At 31.2% G+C, this 19,726-nt stretch overlaps 3 protein-coding genes across 3 annotated transcripts; 1 reads left to right on the top strand and 2 right to left on the bottom strand.

Moving 5' to 3' along the window:
- Positions 1-1,157: 1,157 nt before the first annotated feature.
- Positions 1,158-4,807, bottom strand: LOC105111131 (alpha/beta-Hydrolases superfamily protein). Its single transcript, XM_011006402.1, has 5 exons — positions 4,350-4,807; positions 4,030-4,268; positions 3,387-3,499; positions 1,759-1,899; positions 1,158-1,650 (listed from the first exon to the last, which is right to left on the bottom strand). Exons 1-5 carry the CDS (start codon positions 4,579-4,581, stop codon positions 1,395-1,397), a joined length of 981 nt encoding a protein of 326 aa, XP_011004704.1. The 5' UTR covers positions 4,582-4,807; the 3' UTR covers positions 1,158-1,394.
- Positions 4,808-10,021: 5,214 nt separating this feature from the next.
- On the top strand, positions 10,022-11,571 carry LOC105111130 (40S ribosomal protein S9-2-like). Its single transcript, XM_011006401.1, has 3 exons — positions 10,022-10,131; positions 10,424-10,805; positions 11,133-11,571. The coding sequence occupies exons 1-3, from the start codon at positions 10,104-10,106 to the stop codon at positions 11,314-11,316; spliced, it is 594 nt and encodes a 197-aa protein (XP_011004703.1). The 5' UTR covers positions 10,022-10,103; the 3' UTR covers positions 11,317-11,571.
- A 402-nt stretch (positions 11,572-11,973) lies between these two features.
- Positions 11,974-16,704, bottom strand: LOC105111129 (sorting nexin 1-like). The gene is made up of 12 exons (XM_011006399.1): positions 16,532-16,704; positions 16,265-16,408; positions 16,057-16,192; positions 15,818-15,951; positions 14,796-14,870; positions 13,995-14,154; positions 13,739-13,872; positions 13,542-13,610; positions 13,344-13,423; positions 12,713-12,773; positions 12,225-12,428; positions 11,974-12,172 (listed from the first exon to the last, which is right to left on the bottom strand). The coding sequence occupies exons 1-12, from the start codon at positions 16,541-16,543 to the stop codon at positions 12,167-12,169; spliced, it is 1,215 nt and encodes a 404-aa protein (XP_011004701.1). The 5' UTR covers positions 16,544-16,704; the 3' UTR covers positions 11,974-12,166.
- Positions 16,705-19,726: the final 3,022 nt, after the last annotated feature.

Genomic DNA, 19,726 nt, shown 5'->3' with positions numbered 1-19,726 from the left:
GCAGGCAGCACTGTCTGTGACCTTGGCTAAGGACATGCCGGACCCTTCGTTAGAAAAGACAGTAATAAGGGCTCAGTCAAGGCTCCCTTCGAGGCGCCGGGGTTAGGCAAAAAAATAAATCACATTAATAACATAAGAAATTTTAATAACGTAAAGAGATTTTAATAAAATATTTTTTATCCAAAATAGTTTTGCTTCCATGATTCTCCGATAGTTTTTTCTTCAAAAAATAAACATGGTAAGATACAAATTTCTTAAAATAAATTGCAATGACAGGATAAATAGGTTTTAATTAAAAAATATTTTTTAAAATTTTTATTTTAAATCATGTAGAGTTTTTTGAATGTTTATTTTAATCACCTTTAATTTTAATAAAATGAATACATTGCTAAAAAACTAACTTTGGTTCAGAAAAAATAGATTAATAAGAAAAAAAAAGGATTATATTCATGATAACCGTATATAAAGCAACTTAAAATAAATTATAAAATTTAATTTTTAATAAATCTAATGATAAAAGATAAAAATAAAAAAATGAAAAAAAAATCAATTAAAACAGACTAAAAACATAACTCAAGTCAACACAAATTAACTTGATAAACTCATAATTTAAGTTAATAAATAAGATGGCAATTGAAACTAAATTAAAAAAAAATAAGAAATAACAAAACACAATAACAAAACCAAAAGACACAAATTAATTAAAAAAAATAAAAAATAAAAAAAAACTTATTAAATATATAGTTCAAAGCATGAGAATATGATAACCTTGTAAAATAAATTAAAAAAATATAAAATTTAATTTTTAATAATTTTAATATTGAAAGATATATTATTTTAATAAATAATATTGTGCAAGAGAAGGTATAATAAAAACCTCAAACACCTCTTCCTTTTTTGTTTTTTTTTTTTTTTTTTGTTAATTGTTATAGTCACACTTATACACTTGTTTTTATAGTTAGCAGCCAAACAAGCATATGTAATCACACCCAGGAAAGGAAAATAGAGATATCACAGTTTAAACATGTCACATAGATACAAGCATTCACACATGCAAACACCACCCAAGAAAATCGTCTACAAGTACATGAAGAGTGTTGTAAACTAAGAGACATTAAATAGTAAAATAAAAACTCAAAAATTGGAAGCAAATATTGCAGGGAACTTGCCTTCCGTTATGGTTGTTTTTTATTAGGCAGTTAACCATTCCAGAACATTTACTTGCGAATAAAAGATCAATTATTCATATTGTTCAAGCATGACTAGAAAAAATCAACATGTTGCATCACAGTGGAAAAAAACAACACTATCCAAATGATCTGGAATACTGGTAATTTGATCATACTTTTGTAGCAAATCCGACTCTTACAAATCACCAGTTAAAATCCACATGATTATGTCGAAAGGGAAGCCATCCTGGGAGTCAGAATCTCAAGAAGTCCCTTTGGATTGTCCACATGAACCCAGTGCCCTGAATTTGGAAGAACATGAAGCGAGAACCTCCCCTCAGATTCATCCCCAGTCTGGCAAGAAAGGCTTTCAAGTCGCTGAATTAAATCTGGATCCCAGCGGTCACTCTTCTCTGCAACTACTAGCCCTATCTCCATTCCTTTTGGCGGATGTTCCAGCAGTGACCAATACGAAGTCTCCCTGCAGAATTTTTATATTCACTATTTAGACCGTCAATGTCATTATTTATATTCCACAAAGGAAGGCATTTAAATTTGATTGATTCGATAAAACAAAATAGACGTTGACCTGTAAGAGTTGAACATCTGGATAGCACCTTTGAGATCAAAGGCCCATGTCTCTTGCTCTCCAGATTTCTTGAGGTTGCTTCCAATCCATTCTGATAATGATTTTGAGAAACCAAGTTGAATCATGTGGTTCACAAGCCAGCTGAAACCATAATCATCCAGGGAAAAAAAGGTTAATTTACAACGTGAAAAAACTCGGAGCCACGGAGACACTGAACCTAAAGTATAATATACTCCTGTATCTGCTTGCTCATCCTTCTTGATTGATATAAATTGATTTACTCTCCCAGATGATGTTTTCTAATAGAAATTCCATTCCAAGAAATACCACAACTTGTGCATTTTATCCACAATTCATAAAAGACAAGGAGAATTTGGGTTTTGAAAGCTTCAAGCAATACTTGACCATGCAATTACATGCTAAATGTCCAACATTACATTGTCTAGGCTACAGAGTGGAGAAGGGAATTAAATAAGCAGAAACAAAGTTTATGCCTGGTCTTGATTCAATGTGACAGATGTGGAATGGAGCCTAATTAAATAAATAAGAATAAAAGATAAGGATGGTAATGGATACTCACAGATTGGATTTCTAATATAATCACACTCATATCCAAAACAAATAGACAAACTCTATCCATTACCCATCATACAAGAAATTTTAATATCCATACTCAATTCATCAAGCTTCAAGCAATCGTTACCTGATTCTTATTTAGTAATCAATATATAATAAAAGAGTATTATATATATATATATATAATACTAATGCATATAATTCAGTTCGGGTTTGGATCAGATTTTGGGTTGAGTTTAATAATATTGATACCCTATCTATTAGTCATTGAGTAAAAATTTTAGATGTTCATACCCAATCCAAAACAATAACTATCCAAAATAACCCACTCACTCGGGTGAGTGAGTATCCATCATATTTGAGTTAGATTGTCATCCCTAGAAGAAAGTATTAAATAAGAGAAAGTTCTCTCATCTTGTTGGGAGGATATCATCATGTAATTATCTATGATTGTTTATGTTGTAGCAAGACCATTTCATTAACATGACGGGAAGTGGCTAGTAATATCAAAAGGATTCCTCTTTGGATAATAGCTATTGAAACTGGAATTTCTGTGACTGGTATTTTCTTATATAGCTAACTTTGTATTTAAACATCTGTTCAATTGTTTGATGTTGTGAATCCTGCACTTCTACTGGAGCTCATATTCATATCAGAGACGAGGGCCCTTTATTAACAGATTCCATATGAATTTGAGCTCCAGAAAGTAGAGTAATTCCAGGCTTTAAAAAATGGTCTTTATCACATTAGTGAATACATGAGTGCAGCATGAGCGCCTATTTATCTGCTCCAATTCCAGAATTCTGTCTATGAAGAAGATTAAGAACTTTAACTTCCACCATAACTATAACAATTACCATATATGAGAACTAATCCTCATTTTGGAAATTTGATTACAAAATAGTAATCTAGTTCCAAAAACAACTATGCCGGTGCCTGCATCTAAATTTCTTAAATAAGGTGATAATTGGCCCACAAAATGCAGCCATCATGCAAGTAAAACCAAAAACATAAATAAATTGTCAGATCAATAACATGATAGAAAAATTTACCTTCGTGATGGGATTGGTGAGGGTAAACTATGCAAGGTCCTCAAAACTTTTTCAACTTCTCCATCACTATATTCAGGACTTACTTCTACAGGCACAGAATCCAGTACCCACAGCTGTTCTGCACAAGGAATTAAACATAAAAACACAGAAATGACCTCATGCCCAAACACAACAAGAATTTATCAAACAACCAGAACGATTTATACACTCAATTGACCAGTATAAGACACACAGAACACACATTCATCAGTAATGACAGATGAAAATAACTACAAGAGCAGAAGTGAATGCCATCATTCAAAATCACTTCACATTATCAACTTAAACAGCAGATCCAGTAGCTAAAACAAACAGTGAAACTATATAATTCATCTCATTATTCAACATACACACACTTCATCTAACAACCCATGAAAACATCAAATCCCTTCAAGGATCAACACTGATTCAAGTTTTCTTCCGATATATAGCTTACAGTGCAGCCAATTATTGAGAAATACAAGCAAGAAGAAAAAAAAAGAAAAAAATCCGTCAATTCATTTCACAAGAATGACAAAACGCCCACTTCAATTTCCACAAGAGAAAGAAGACCACACTAGTTTGATAAAAAGATAGTAATGAATCTTCCAATGAAAAAGAATACCTGTTTAGGAAAAGAAACAGAATGAACATAATCACCACGAGTGCAGCTCTCAGCAAATTGCAAAGCAACTTTGCCTCCCATAGAATGACCAATAACAACATCAGGCCATTCCCAACCTTTCTCTTTCACCAAATTAGCCACATCCATAGCCGCATTAAACATATTATGAGGTGGGTCTAATCCCTCTATATCAGCAGATTTGCCATGGTTCCTCATATCCACAAGCACCATCCTCCACTCTAGAGTAAATAACCAAATCAAAATCAAGAATCCGAAATATAGAAAAAGAACAAAGAAAGTAAAAGAGCGATGGAGTGTACCAGAAAGAGAGGAAGCGAGATTGCGACAGAAAGAACGCCAGTTGCGACCAGAACCTAAGAGCCCGTGGAGAATGAAAGCTGTAGGCGCGTCAGGTTTGTTGGGTGAAGATTGGATTTCTTCGAAAGCTAGGGTTTGGAGAGTGCGGGTATTTTTGTAATGAAAAGGTGGAGTTCGAGAGTTGATGAATCGAGTTAAGAGGTTTAGACACTGTTTAGTCTTAAGAGTAGCCATCGTACCAGAGTGAGGTGAGGTCCGCCCTTTTCTTGGAGAGAGAATTTTCTCCTCTCTTTCCAAGACTCTGTCAGTAGGGGACGGTGGTCTCTCCTCCTTGAACAAAGCAGAGAAGGATAAACGATGTCGTATCCTCTTAAAATTATTGGATTCGCATTAGATACCGTTTGGTACAGTAGTTGTTTTTTTTGTCAAACTACTTAGAAAGAATAGTTTTGTTAGTCATATATATATATATATATATATAAACATTGGGTTCCCATGTAAATTTGTTCAAACCTTACTTTTATATAAACTAAAATAATATTTTTCTATTTATAAAAATATATTTATTTATTTATTTTACATGTACAGATTAAATTAAACATTTTTTTAAATTGCAACTAAAAATGTTATTTTTACTATTTTTTTAAATTGCAACCACAAGAACTATTACAATTTAAACACACTAAATTAAAACTCCATTTATTGGAACAAAGACATTTAAAAATATCTTATTCATTTGGATATGGAGATGAAGATGGTATTTTTTTCAGGATACTAGATTTAATGGTGTAAACCAAATTAACAATTATATAGGAATTATGCATCAATTTTAGAATTTATAAATGAAAGTTCTTGAAGGTAAAATTGGGAGAATGCATAAATTATTAGAATAAAGTTAGTTAAGCTAACAGAAAATGTTCTAAACATGAAAAACATACAAGATTGTTAAAAAAATCATTTACCCAAAAGCTTGAGTGGCCTAACATGTGAGGATTGAATGGGAGAGAAAAAGAATTTTGAATTTTAGGTTGATGAACACTTATAGTATGTGTAGAACGTGGAAAATAAGTGAATGAGATAAGAAACATCTACTTGAAAGAAAAAGGAAATCCTTAGTCCCCTTAGACTAAGCTCGGCCAAGAGCCAAATGGAGGGAAAAAAGAAAAATTATCGTGTGTTATGTATTTACATGCATGAACCATTTATAATAGAAAACTCATTTAGAAAACATCGATGAATCTTGGATAGATTCGTCACTCTCATTCTAGGGGATATTCAGGTCTTAGAACAACACAATTTAGGAAGCATTTCTCATAAAAATTGTAACTTGAGATGTTAGCTTTTCAATGAATCCAACCTCGCTTGATTTGGAGATTTAGAGCTTTAGATATAGGTAAATATATAAAGGAAGGTTAAACTGCCCTCCTTGCTAGCAGAGTCAGTGAGAATTGATAAAATGGGGAATGTTATATGGGATAAGGGTAAAAACTAGTTTCCTTCACATTAAAATTTTCGTAACATCAAATCTTGACATCGGGAAGGGGTAAACTACATTTAAAAATGAAATTGATGATGTGCATAATGATTTAAAACAATGAAATATAAAAGAGTAAATGTTGTTGTTGTTGCCTTTGCAAAATAAAAATTGGACATGAATTAATATAATTTACTTATGAATTCAAGAAGAACCGCGAGGGAAGATAACAACAACAAAGGAGCGCAAATCGATTATCACTGGCAAGTAGGTGTTTCATAACTATACTCTCTTTAGTTAAAAGTGAAACTAGTATTCTATTTTAGTTTAGAATTTCACACTTGTGAATAAAGTTAAATAAAGTAAAGATACGATGAAACATACATGGATTGAAATTTGATTTTAGTTGTGGATTTGTGGACTTTGATTTTGAATAATGAACTATAATGATGAATTCAAAACAACCATCTTTAAACTTGATTAGTCAATCTCATATATGGGCGGCTAATGATGTGAGCAAGTTTTGGTAACATCAGCATATCTTGATAGAAATATAATGAATGTTGAACTTGATTAGCTATTCGGGTTAGGAATAGTTAATGATATCGACAAACATTGTCGATATTGACAAATCCAGGATAATTTGATGAGCTTCCCACGAAGAAAGCTAATGATGTCAAAAGATCTTAGCATCGGTGTTATTGGAAAAATCTCCAAGGCGAGGCAGAAAAGAATTAATTAACTATTTGGGGTTGAAAATAGTTAATAACATCAATCAGTAAATCGATGCTAACATTACTAAGAATTTGATTAGTCAGTCCTAGTAAAGATAACTAATGACACTAATAGAAATTATTAGTATCAACAATAACCTCCTTAAATTTATGATAGGATGGTAAGATGGATGTACCTAACGAAGAATAATGAATAATAATCATAAAAAGAAAAATCATAAGTAGGTTACGGAATGATAAGCTTTAGATATAGTAAAGAAAAATTTTAGGTGTGGATTTCCAAAACAACTATAATTGTGTACTATCGAGTAGTTAATTACATATGTATATATATGTATTTATGACTCTACCTCATCTCTACTATATTTTTACTTTTAATATAAGTATTTTCATATTTTGATATTGTAGGTCCTTCATATTTACGCTAAGAGTAGTGTCTTAGGTTTCTAATTCTTTTTATATGAATCAAGGAATTCATGTTTCTAATTCCTTTTGTATGAGTTAGGAAATTATTGTTTCTAGTTCCTTTTGTATGAATTAAAAATTAAAAAATATCAATGTATTTTGCTTTATACATGACTCGAATTATATTAGTATCTATTTATATTAATCATAAATATTCAAGATCCTTATTATTCTATGTTTATAATATTAATATTGTTTATTCATGTTTGAGTACAATTTTGTATGTGTTCACGAATGAGAATGAAAAATGAATATGTGAGCTACCATGCTTGTGACTAATAATGATTATGGTTGCGATGCATGATAAATATGTTATGATTATGGAATAAGCATAAAATGTGTATAAGATAAATTGTCAATAATTTAGGATTTTCTTGATATAGAGAAAACTTTGTCAAAATTTTAATAAACCTTAAATATCTTGGCCAAAAAAATTACTCATAAATTTCAATAGTATAATTACTTTTTTGATCCCGAAAATAAAAATGTTATAGCTTGTATTTTTTTCTATTTATTTAAGTTTTTTTTCTTCAATTTTATTATTTAACATTTATTTATTTTTTAGATTTAGTCCCTAATTCTTTTATAAATCTTTAATTTAGTTCTATATTTAATCCAATTAGGAGTAAAGGGGAAAAAAAGATAATTTATCCAGCACCTATTTTTTTTCATTTATTAAAACGTATGATAGTCGATTAATTTGATATAATACATTAATTAAGTTTTTTACCACTATTTCATATGCTGGAAGAAAAAAAAACAAAACTCACTTTTTTTAATGCAATAATTAGCTTGTGATCCAGCACGCAATGGATATCAAAATAAGGCCTAATCACAATCTAAAAGGGTTTTGTTAGCTACATTATAAACAAAAAGCAAAAGAAATAATTAATAAGAAAGTGTTTTTTTTTTACTAGTGATAGGTTTGGTAGAAAAATGTGTTTTTTTTTTTTTACTAGTGATAGGATAAAAACATTTAGTGATTTGAATAAATAGATTATAAATATAAGAACATCTAATTTTTTTCATCCTCGTTCCACTGTTTTTATTATTAAAATAAAAAGGTTTTCATATAAAAATACGGTAATGCTCATTAAAAACCTATAAATACTTAGTTTTTCATTGTATATCAAAACTAAAATTATTGTGGATTAAAATACTGAAATGATCATTGTATCCTTTAAAGAAAAATTATTAAGCCTTCTATTAGTAGTAGAACAATCTTTACTTTATTGTTTAAAAGACTTTTCTTGAATGTATAAGGATAAAGAGGTTTTTTTTTATATTTTATTAGCATAGTAAAATAACTTAATCATTCTTAAAAGATATATATTTTTTTAAATTTAGCTTTAGGAGATTTTTTATATTTTCATTTTTTAAAAAACAATAAAATAACCCATTTACTCTTAAAGAAAAAAAAACTAGTCTTAAAAGGTTTTTATGTCTTTTCATCATTTTTTTGTTGTTGTAATAAACAAGCTGATTGAGATTTACTCTTAAATATAAATATTAGTTTTTTAAAGGTGGTTGACATGGTTCAATCAAGTTATTTAGACGACATGTAAGGGCTGATTCGGAGGCCAAACAATTAATTTTATACCAATATTTAAATTGTCTCAGTGACATCTCTATTTCAAAACAATATTTATAGTTAACGAACCATAAAATTAATGTCAATGATCTTTTTTCTTCTGCTTCTTTCTCTTTTCCTATTGATTTTCATGTTCATCCTTGTAATTTCTCAAATAATTCTTCAATTTTTTTCATTCAAATCTTACCCTTATTATTTTAATTACTATTGATTTTATTTAAAATAGTTTATGAAATTGAATTTATTTTGTAATTTCATTCTTCTTCAATTTTTTTATCTATCATATTTAGTCCTTATTATCTTGATTGTTATTTATTGGTTTTCTATCCTTATCTTGATTTATTTTATTTCTCAATTTTATCCTTCATTATTTTATTTAATTTAATTTTTATACCATGTTTGGTCTAATCTCTCATTACTTTATCTCATTTAATTTATATCAAATTTAATATTTATTTATTTATTTCATTTTTTATCCTTTTTAGATTTATTTCATTTTTTAATTTCATATCTTATTTTTTAATTTAATCATAATTATTTTGATTGCTATCTATTTTATTTTTTAAATCTAGATGACTGGAAATTGTACTTTGTGATTTTTTTAGGTTTGCATTTTATAGGGTAACCCGATCTCATGACTAGATCATGAGTTTTGAAAATTAACATGATTTGACTTCAGTTCTTTTTAGATTTTTTTTTTATAAAAAATATTTTTTTTTTATTTTTATCATTCAATATGAGGTTATTGAGCCTTTAACTTCGTGGTTTTTTTTATTTTTTTTCTATAGAATTATCCCGATCTCATATTTTAAGTTATGAGTTCATCAAGTTAACTCATGTTTTTTTTTTGTTTTTTTTTAGTTTCGTATTTCATTGTTTTATTCAATATTTTTTATATAAAATTGTTTTAATCTCACAAGACAGCAAATTCAATATACTGACTTGAGTCATATATTTATATCCTCTTTTAAAATTTATTTTTTAATCCATCATTTAACATTTAATTTATGAGTAATTAATATCTTTTTTATTTTTTTTATAAGGCTACTCCATTCTTATTTAATTTTTATTTTTTTATCAAATAATATTATTAAGATCTTTTAGATTATTTAGAAAATATTTTTTCATAATATTGAAATGAATTTTTTTTTATAATTATATTATTAAATTAATTAGATTTATTGAACTCATTTGAAACAATTATTCTGAACCCCTATTTTTTTAACCCCCTTTAAAATCACTGTTATCATTTTGAACATTTTATTTTATTTAGAAAAAAATTTAACCTAGTTAAAGCTAGCTAGCTTGAAGCGGTCCAGTAAATACTGAGAAAAAACAGTAAAACAAAAACAAAAGAAAGAGGTTCGAGGCTTAGCCCAATTGGTTATTACACCAGCCCAAATAAGTTGGGATATACGGGGCTATAAATACATGTTCTCTCCTTGATCACAGCCACCCTAAACCCTAAGTTCGCAGGCGGCAGTCAACCATCATGGTGCACGTCTCCTTCTATCGTAACTGTAAGCTACCGATCTACCTTTCTTTTAATTTTCAGTCTAGTTACTTAATTTTATGAGGTGTTTCTGTTGAGTTTTAACTTATTTTAGCTTATTTTTCTATCTTGTTCTGTTTGCAAATTATGAAGTGAATGAAAGACGGAAAATTTGATGCGTGTTGTTTTACCGAGAGTTTAGAAATTTAGCTTCCAATTTTCTGTACCCAATAGTGCTCATCATTTGGGCTCTGCATGTTGATGTTGGTTTGATGAGTTGAATAATAATAGTGAACTTGGTGTTCTTTGTTTTTCTATAGACGGGAAAACTTTTAAGAAACCTAGGCGTCCCTATGAGAAGGAACGTTTGGATGCTGAGCTGAAACTCGTAGGAGAGTATGGGCTCCGTGCCAAGAGGGAACTCTGGAGGGTCCAGTATGCATTGAGCCGCATTCGTAATGCTGCCAGAATGCTTCTAACCCTTGATGAGAAGAACTCACGCCGTATCTTTGAGGGTGAGGCGCTTTTGAGGAGGATGAATAGGTATGGGCTTTTGGAGGAGAGCCAGAACAAGCTGGATTACGTGTTGGCTCTTACGGTGGAAAACTTTCTTGAGCGCCGCCTCCAGACACTTGTTTTCAAGGCTGGTATGGCTAAGTCGATCCACCATGCCCGAGTTCTCATTAAACAGAGGCACATTAGGTATGTATATCTAATTCTAATTCTTATGTTGATGGAGCTGATGCATTTGGGTTAAATAATCAATGCAATGGTGTACATCTCCTATTTTTTGAACAGTAGTTTCCTTTCATCTTCTTGTTTTTCTGGTTATAAAGGTTTGGACTTCTTTTCTTCGGAGTCCTCATCCATGCTGAGGTCCTGTGATTTCAGAGATTGAGATTTGCTTGTCAAAACTTTCAATTTATATATATAAACTATTTTGACCTGATCTGCCTTCACATTTTGTGTTTTGGCATCCTACATTTGGATTCGGGATTTTTTCCATTGATATTTCCCTTGGTCCTGCAGGGTTGGGAGGCAGGTGGTCAATATTCCATCTTTCATGGTGAGGGTGGACTCGCAGAAGCACATTGATTTCTCTCTCACAAGTCCCTTCGGTGGTGGACGCCCTGGTAGAGTGAAGCGAAAGAACCAGAAGTCTGCAGCCAAGAAAGCATCTGGTGGAGATGGAGATGAAGAAGATGAAGAATGAGCTGTATGAGCTGTCATGTTCTTTGACAGTGAATTTCTGGTTTATCTTACAAAGTTTGTTTAAGACTTTCAATCTCTTTGGTATCCTAAGATAAAAGAGGTTTATGCGCGGATCTTTGAGTTATTAGGGTTTTACCATTTTGAGATTATCTGTCATTGTCTTTGTCTTTGGAATTTATTGTTTTCTTGATAATCTAGCTAGCCCTTGTTATACGCTTGGACTAAGTTTGTAGTATTTTATCTTCCCTTGTGTTTGGAAGTTGAAAATTCGAATGTTGGTGGAGATCTCACTCCAGCTTACAAAAAAGCTTCACATTTGAAGATGGGGAATGCATCAACATGATCAGAACACTGGAATGATACAGGTTGACTTGTAATTGCGTGATCTTTATTTTCTTTTTTAAAGAAAAATCAGTTTCACCAGGCAGCAGGAGGATTCCTGCTCCAGATCAATGGGGAATCAATGTGTCTGAATCATGCCTGGAAATCTCCGAATAACGTCTTTGATCATAAACAACCGTCTTCTGTCTTAATCCTGCCTTTCCGATCTCTTGCAGGCGGGGACACCCAAAACTAGGACAACAATCTAATACAGTTCTTGGAAGAAATCACCGCAAACCAAAAAATATGATTGATTTGCATCATAATGTAAAAATAATTTGGAGAATTGAAGATCTCAGTGGAAGAGAGGATCTAAAGTAGAAGACATAGATTAACATTTTTTGTGTTTCGCTCCTGTTGTTCTTCACTAGGCTTCAAATTTGTACAAGAAACAAAAATTTGCTTGTACACCACCAGAATAGCAGAACTTCCCAAACTCTATGGTTTTTACAAAGCAAGAGCTGGGCCCATCAGTCCTAGGAACGAAGAAAAAGGTGAACAGGTGCTCACTTTTTGATACTCTCATTATGAGGAACATGCTTCGAGTTTTGGAAGAAGACTTCTCCAAGCATCTGCAATGCTATTTGCCAAGCGTACCTGTCCTTTTGCAAATTCATGGAAAGCAATCCCCATATCCAATGTTTTCTGTTCTTGAAAGCGCGCTATCTCTTCGTTCATCAGTCTCACAATTGTCTCAAACCTGCTTGTCGCTTCCTCACTCTCTGCTTTCAACTGCATGAAAACCAACTTTTAGTCAGATAACCAAGTGTTTGTTTGAAAGTCGTAGATTTTCAAAGTGTTTTTTCTTTTAAAAATACATCAATATATATATATATATATATATTTTAATTTTTTTAAATTTATTTTTGAGATTACCACATCAAATCGTTAAAAAAACATGGTTTAATTTAAAGCAAAAAAAATATTCAAAATTTTTCAAAAACACAGTTCAATGGAAATCCCAAACACCCCTAAGATTTCTAAGGTGCACATATGCTACTAGTAAGATAACTTGCCTCCCTGTATTCATGCTCCGCTTCTCCCACTTTATCAGAACGTGTTAGCATAAGTTTGTCTCTGCAGTAATAGATATAAATTAGAAACTCCAAATATCATCTGGCTATCAGCAAAAACTGACCACCTAGGAAAAAGGGGAAAAACTAAACAATAAATGACCGCTTCAGTGATGCATCAAGCTTCAGGATTTCTGACCCTTTCTTGAGCGTTCCCAGTGGAGGAAATTTGACTACCATGGCAAGTCATAAATGTGAAAAAAATGTAACTACTCACTATATCCACATTGTATTAGATGCTAAAAGGCCATCTTTACAGCACTATCTAAATGCAGCCTTGTTGCCGACTGAAATATGATAACAGAAACTTATGAGTATGGAACCTAATCAAATACTTTCATTGCTCCTTCTTTGCTAGACAACACTTGTATTTACGAACTTAATTCAAGTAGCATCAGAGAAATCGTAGCTTGAGTCATTACAAATAAAGAATTATCAGAGTATATTAATAGGAATCGAGAGAAAAGGCAAGGTTCTGTCTCTAGCAATGTTTGTGATCATTCCACATGGTACCATTGAAATCACAGATAAAATAAAGTTACAAAGAACAAGGAAAGGAGTAACCAGGACATACAGATTTATCTCTTTCAACTTCATTGTTTCAGCCAGTTCACACTGATGCCTAAAGGCATTGGCCCGCTCGGTGATGGTAGCCTGTCAGAATACCAGGATAGCAGATCAGCTTCTAAGACAAGTCTACACACACAAAAACAAAAAAAGGAGGATACAAAAATAGAAAAAAGGTGGGGAGAGAGAGGTGAGCCAAACTTGCCTTAATAGATTGAACAGCACGAACATAATCTTTCAATGGTTCTTCAAAATTCATTAAAAGTTGATGTGCCTGGAAATTTATAGAACAATGTCAAGGATTTAAAAAGAAGCTTTTTAACTCTATCAAAAGCCCATGAACACACACACAGAGCATTGCTGAATCTGGAAATGAAAGGCATGAATTGACTAAAAGCCTACCTCCTTCTGTAGCTTAACTGATAGTGCCTCTGATTTAGTTCCAAGGTCAGAAAATGCCTTTCCTAGGATATCTCCTTCACAAGCACCAAGGAGCTTTGCTGCCTTCCCGAAATCCAATAGAGATTGCCCTAATTCTGACAAAATATATGGACAATCAAGCTGTAAGAAATGACTGCATCATAATGACTAAAAGAGGTGAAACATGAAAGAGACGAGTCATGGGTTAACATGTAACAATAACATAAACCACTGTTACCTCTATGTCGCTTTACAAGACGATACGCATGCTTCTGAGCTTCAGCCAAGTGGTTTTCAAGCTCAAAGATGTAATGTTTCAGCTTTTCATATTCAGGATTCGATTCTTCAACAGGTTTTTCCTTACCAAGAACGACATCACTCACTTTAGATTGCACGTCCTGCAAAACATTAGGACCATGATTGCCAAACTGACAGTGTGCTTGTTTGAATGGTGTATACTGTAAATTTCAGTGCACAAGAGTAGTTGACTACTTTCTCATGTGCTAAACTTCACCAACATGTAGTGAAAACGATTTTTAAAACTATAGAGTTGGATCTGAGGAGACCTGAAACCAGTCATCTAAAAATATACACTAACCCAACCCGAAAATTGTACAGTGGAAGTGGTAAAAAACTATCTTAAAACATCCACACAACAGAAGCAAAGCATCCAATGAACTAAGAAGTGATCATCCAACTTCAGTGATATGCTTTCGAACAAGATGGATCTAATGTCTGATTAATTTGGTAATTAACATATTATATAAGAGAAATCATAATAGGGAAACAAGTGTTCAGATGTTGCGTGACATTGTTCAAGCACTAGAAAATTAGTGCTGAATCTCACGGGTCGATCAGCAAAAGAAGACTTAACTCATCATACCTTGAAAATTTGCATAAAATCAGCAGGTTTCCTCTTCTATATTATATAAGAGAATTCATAACAGGGAAACAAGTGTTCAGATGTTTCAAGAACTAGAAAATCAGTGCTGAATCTCACAGGTCGATCAGCAATAGAAGACATGCTAACTCATCATACCTTGAAAATTTGCATAAAATCAGCAGGTTTCTTCTTAAATATACCAGTCTCTTGAGACCTTAATCTCTCCATTGCCTGAAAAATAGGTAACAAAATAATATTATATTAAAAACTCGCAGTTGTACTCTATAGATATCTAACATGCAAGAAAGAACAGGAATCACAAAAATTTATCATCAACAACATACAGGTTAATTTTTAAATGACAAGCCGGAACTAACATTATATGAATCAATGGAGCTGCTACATCCTTTTTTTATAACCCAGAAAGGAATTCAACGTCAAATCATGTAAGTAGTTGCTTAAGAATAAGTTTTTATCAATTGTCTATAAATAAACCATTTCTCCATGTAAAAAAGGGAAAAGAAAAAACTCATGATAAAACAGATAGCTTGCTAGCATTGCAACTCTTCAGATGATTTGTGTGAAAATGGTACATGTGCAACGGTGTTTGCTTCTGGTAGAGTGATAAATTTGGGAATGATACAGGAGAAAAAAGATGATCATCAGATATGCAGTCTCAGCCACATGACTCCTGATGAAAGCCTTTAACCTGCCAGTGCCATTCACTGTGCTTTCTGAAAAGTTACTAGGGAGACATATTCAAGTGAAAAGGTGTGGCAACTAAACCATATTCCATTTTACCCATGTTTTTTGTCCTATCGTTTCATCCCTTTTTCCCTAAGCATATCTCAAAACATTTTATCAATTAGGAAGAATATTTACCCCGGCAAAAGGATCCACTCCACGGGAAATGAGAAATTGAATGATTTATGACATTCACTGCATGCTTGCTGCCACATTATAGATAACTTAGGAGCATACATGTTCATTCCTTTATAAGAAGTAACTCAGTTATTTCACAATATTGGATGAATTATTGATCCTTAGGTTAACAAGAAAGCTAGGGAAAGATAATATAGAAACAAATAATAATTTCAATTGAGTATATCCATAAACTCTCAGAATCAGCACCAGGAGAATGCTAATGGCTAAACAGTACATTATAGAATCTCACCCACCTCTTCATCTGCCTGCAAAAAGGTCCTTAAATCCTCACTTTGCTGAAGCTCTTGATGTGAAGCTATCCTATTAACAAATATGTCCAGCCCTTGTCTCCTCATCTCAATAAATTCAGCACTAAACCGAAACTTCTCTGCATCACCAGCGTCAAATAAATTTCACATTATTATCCTCTGATTATTTATATATTTATCTTTTATCTTTTTTGCAAATTAACGAAAATTGATCAATTCCTTACCGACAGCACTCTTTTCTGGAAGAGGAGGAATAAAAACACCCTTGAACTTGTCGAAAAGTCGATCACGCAACCAAACAAAATCGCGGTAACGCCGAATCACAATCTTCTCGTGCCCTTGGTATTCCGGTAAATTAGTCTACACGCCAAAACAATTTAATTATAAACCCTAGGACCTCCATCAATTTAAACAAGTAGACGAATACCTTACCTTGGTGATAACGCGATAAGAGATGTAAGCCTGAACGCCATTCCCTAATTTTACAGGATCTGTCACCGAAACCGATAGATAAGGCTGCGATGACGGAGATCTAGGGCTTGGACTCCCCGATTGCTGTTGATCCATTTTATTAATCTCAACAAACAAATAAACAACCACACAAAAAAATGAGATGCAATTAATAAACTGTGAGAGTATTTGTAAATTGATTGAGCTACAGAGAAGACGATAAGGGAAGTGGCAGATTTCGTAATTTACCGTGGAAAACATGGCCCTTAGTTAATTATATTTATTTGAAGAAGCTGGGGGTTAGTTAAGAGAATTGAACACGGCGCGCTTTTTTATGAGCCGAACAGAAGCAGTTTTGTTTATTGATGACGCTTAAAATGCGCAGGGGTGCGTACCCAGCTGGAGGATCCCGCCGGCTAGAGAGAGGCGTCAAAAATGAGAGGGGCACCTTACAGGCTTACACCCAGGCTGAGTGGTTTGAGCCGTTGTTTTGTCACTTTTTTATTTTAAATTATTATTTTTTATATTTTAAATTATTTTGATACACTCAAATATAAATTTTTTAAAATAAAAAATATTATCTTTATATATTTTTAAATAAAAAACACTATAAAATCCATCTTTTACGGTTTTGCCACACTTTCATGCATTCGTAAGACGCAGTGCGATAATTAGAAGCTGAGTCGTGTTGGGTGGTGCAAGGCGACACCGTTTCCACTTGCCGAAGGGACTTTTTTTTTTGGTCAACGAGGGTCGCGTGGCGTGTAGATTTGTGCTTTCATGCGGGCCCAGCTAACGAGACGTGTATTCTACATTATTAATTGAGGTCTAAATTATAATTCAGTCCTTTTATTATTGTATAATTATTAAATCAGTTTGCAAACTCGTTGATTTTATAAATTTACCACTTCTACATTTTATCAATGTCTATTAATTCGGATTAAGATACCTTTTAAGTTACCACTTTTTATAATTTAACACCATGACAAACCATAATCAACGTGTGTGTGTGTATGCTAACTCTTGTCTTCCTATTTTATTTTTGGTTTTTTTATATGCATACCTTTATTTCCATGCTATATAATAGAGCTTTAGAAAAAGAATTTAGATTTGTAAATGCTATATCAACAAATTTCCATCCCTCTAATTGCAATTATTTCTTAATCACTTGCATATGATAGGACTTATTGATTTTTTTTAAAAAAAAAGTGAATTATCATGGTATAAAAGATAAATTTTTGGATGCTTAAAATATAATTAATGACATCTTATTAGTTATATTATAATTTTATTAAAATGTATTTAATGTCATTAATTCATGTTAACAACTCCAAAAATCCTAATTTCTTGTTCGTTTTCTTTTTATATCTTTCTTCAATTTCTTTTTTTTTAATTCTTAATTCTTAAAAAATCACGGTTGATGGAACCACCATTTTCATTCAAAAAACTAAAAAAATGCGACCCAAGGTTTCATCTCTCTTTGCCAACCAAACCTCTCAGTGTTTCAATTCTCAATAATAAATCCTCTCTATTTAAATTCAAATAAGTCATTCTTGATCACTATAATCTTTGATTCTCTAATTAGTCTCTCCTTGCTTTCAAAATCAAAATTAAGAATATCCTCTTGCTGTATTTTTATGTTTTTCTCTCTCTCTTTATCTTATTCATCTAAGATTGTGCTTAATTTGATTGTTGGGAAAAACCAACAATTTATTTTTAATCTTGCAGAATCCAGTTGAATTTGAAATTGATTTAGCAGGCTAATGTTTTTTTTAGTGTAATAATTTTCTATTATTATAGGATTAAAGCAATAATATACCTAAGCCGTGCGAATTAGGTGTAATAGCAGTTAAAAAAAATTCTATTAATTCAAATAAATACAATTAATCAACAATATAATTAAATTATGTAAAGTAAAAAGTTAAGGGATAAAAAATATAAACTTATTTTTAATATGGTTTGACAAGTCTCCATCCATATCTTAAATATCAAAATGTATTTGAGTATTATATTCTTTCACTGGTCTAAACTCAAAGAATATAATAGCCACTTGATCAATCCACGCTAATATTTTTATACCACATGAAGATATTTCCTCTTCAAGATTTTTTTTTGATGAAATTTCCTCATTAAAATCAAGAGTTTTATCCTAACTCTTAAAGGATTACAATAATGATTTTGCTCACAACAAAACTCTCTCAAAATAGTAAATAATACAATTTCAACTTTAGTATTTTTATAACTCATATAATAACACCTAAGATATTTGAAAGTATTTTAAGTGTAGTGAATATGATAATAAATAATTTAGTGCTAGAATATAAAGATTCAATTTAAAACAATTGTAGAATATGATAGGATTGATAATTTTTTGTTGATTTCTTTCCTAAAATTAACTAAAAGACTAAAATGCATGAGGGATTCACAATGCAAAATGCATTATGGATACGAAATGGACATACTGCTATTTTAGTTTTAATATTATGTTTGGAATAACAAAAAAAAATCGAAATGAAACTTAAATGTTTTAATACTTTATTTTTAAAATTAAAAGGAATAATGATTATGAAAATTAACTTGATCAATGGTTTTGGTAATATAAATAATAAAAATGATGATAATGATAATAAAAGTAATGATAAAGAATAAGGAGGAGAAGAAAATGGTGGGATGGTGATAATATTATATAACTAACAAAATATATTAAAAAAACCAATGCCACCACCATTAAAGATGGTGGTGATATAAGAAAAGGTGGCGAGGATAATGAAAAACTGGTGGTAGAAGAGTCGTGACACTACAACTATATATATATAGCAATTATTCACTTAATTAAGGTATGCACCCTTTCAATAAGAAGACAGCCTTAAAGATGACAAATTCTGCTCGATAATTCAAATCAATAGAATAATGTATTTGAAAACACTTATGACCCAAATAATAATTTTATAACTTGGAATTTAAAAACAAAATGATTCGATGAAACAACCAAACTTCTTTAATAAATCAATCTTCCATGTGTATTTGTTTTTCATATTATGAATGCATTATATATTATGGAGGTTATTAAATCAATAATTGCTATGAAATAAATGTTTTATGTATGATTACTCTATTAAAAAAATGGTTCAAATTATGGTTGGCCCTTGCTATGTTGTCTTGTGATGCACTATGAGATTAAATACATCAAATTGTTTGGTAATGAAGTGATGTGCTGTAATATTAATAAAATCATTTAGATTATAATTACCATTAAGTGCTTTATTTAAATTAAATAATTTTTCAATAAATTAAATATTTTTTAAGAAACCAAATGAATTGCTTGAGAAGTGAATTTATTGCTTCAAAAACGCATAAATATTAGAAATAAATAAATAAGAAAAAAATTACTAAAAAAAATCATATATCTTTTTTTTGTAAATAGAACTATTAATTAATATAACT

This window comes from Populus euphratica, unplaced genomic scaffold, assembly GCF_000495115.2.
Source record: "Populus euphratica unplaced genomic scaffold, PopEup_1.0 scaffold275.1, whole genome shotgun sequence".
In the NCBI taxonomy this organism is placed as follows: Eukaryota; Viridiplantae; Streptophyta; class Magnoliopsida; order Malpighiales; family Salicaceae; genus Populus; species Populus euphratica.
The sequence above is the reverse complement of the archived record's forward strand: the minus strand, read 5'-3'. Positions and strand labels throughout refer to the sequence as shown.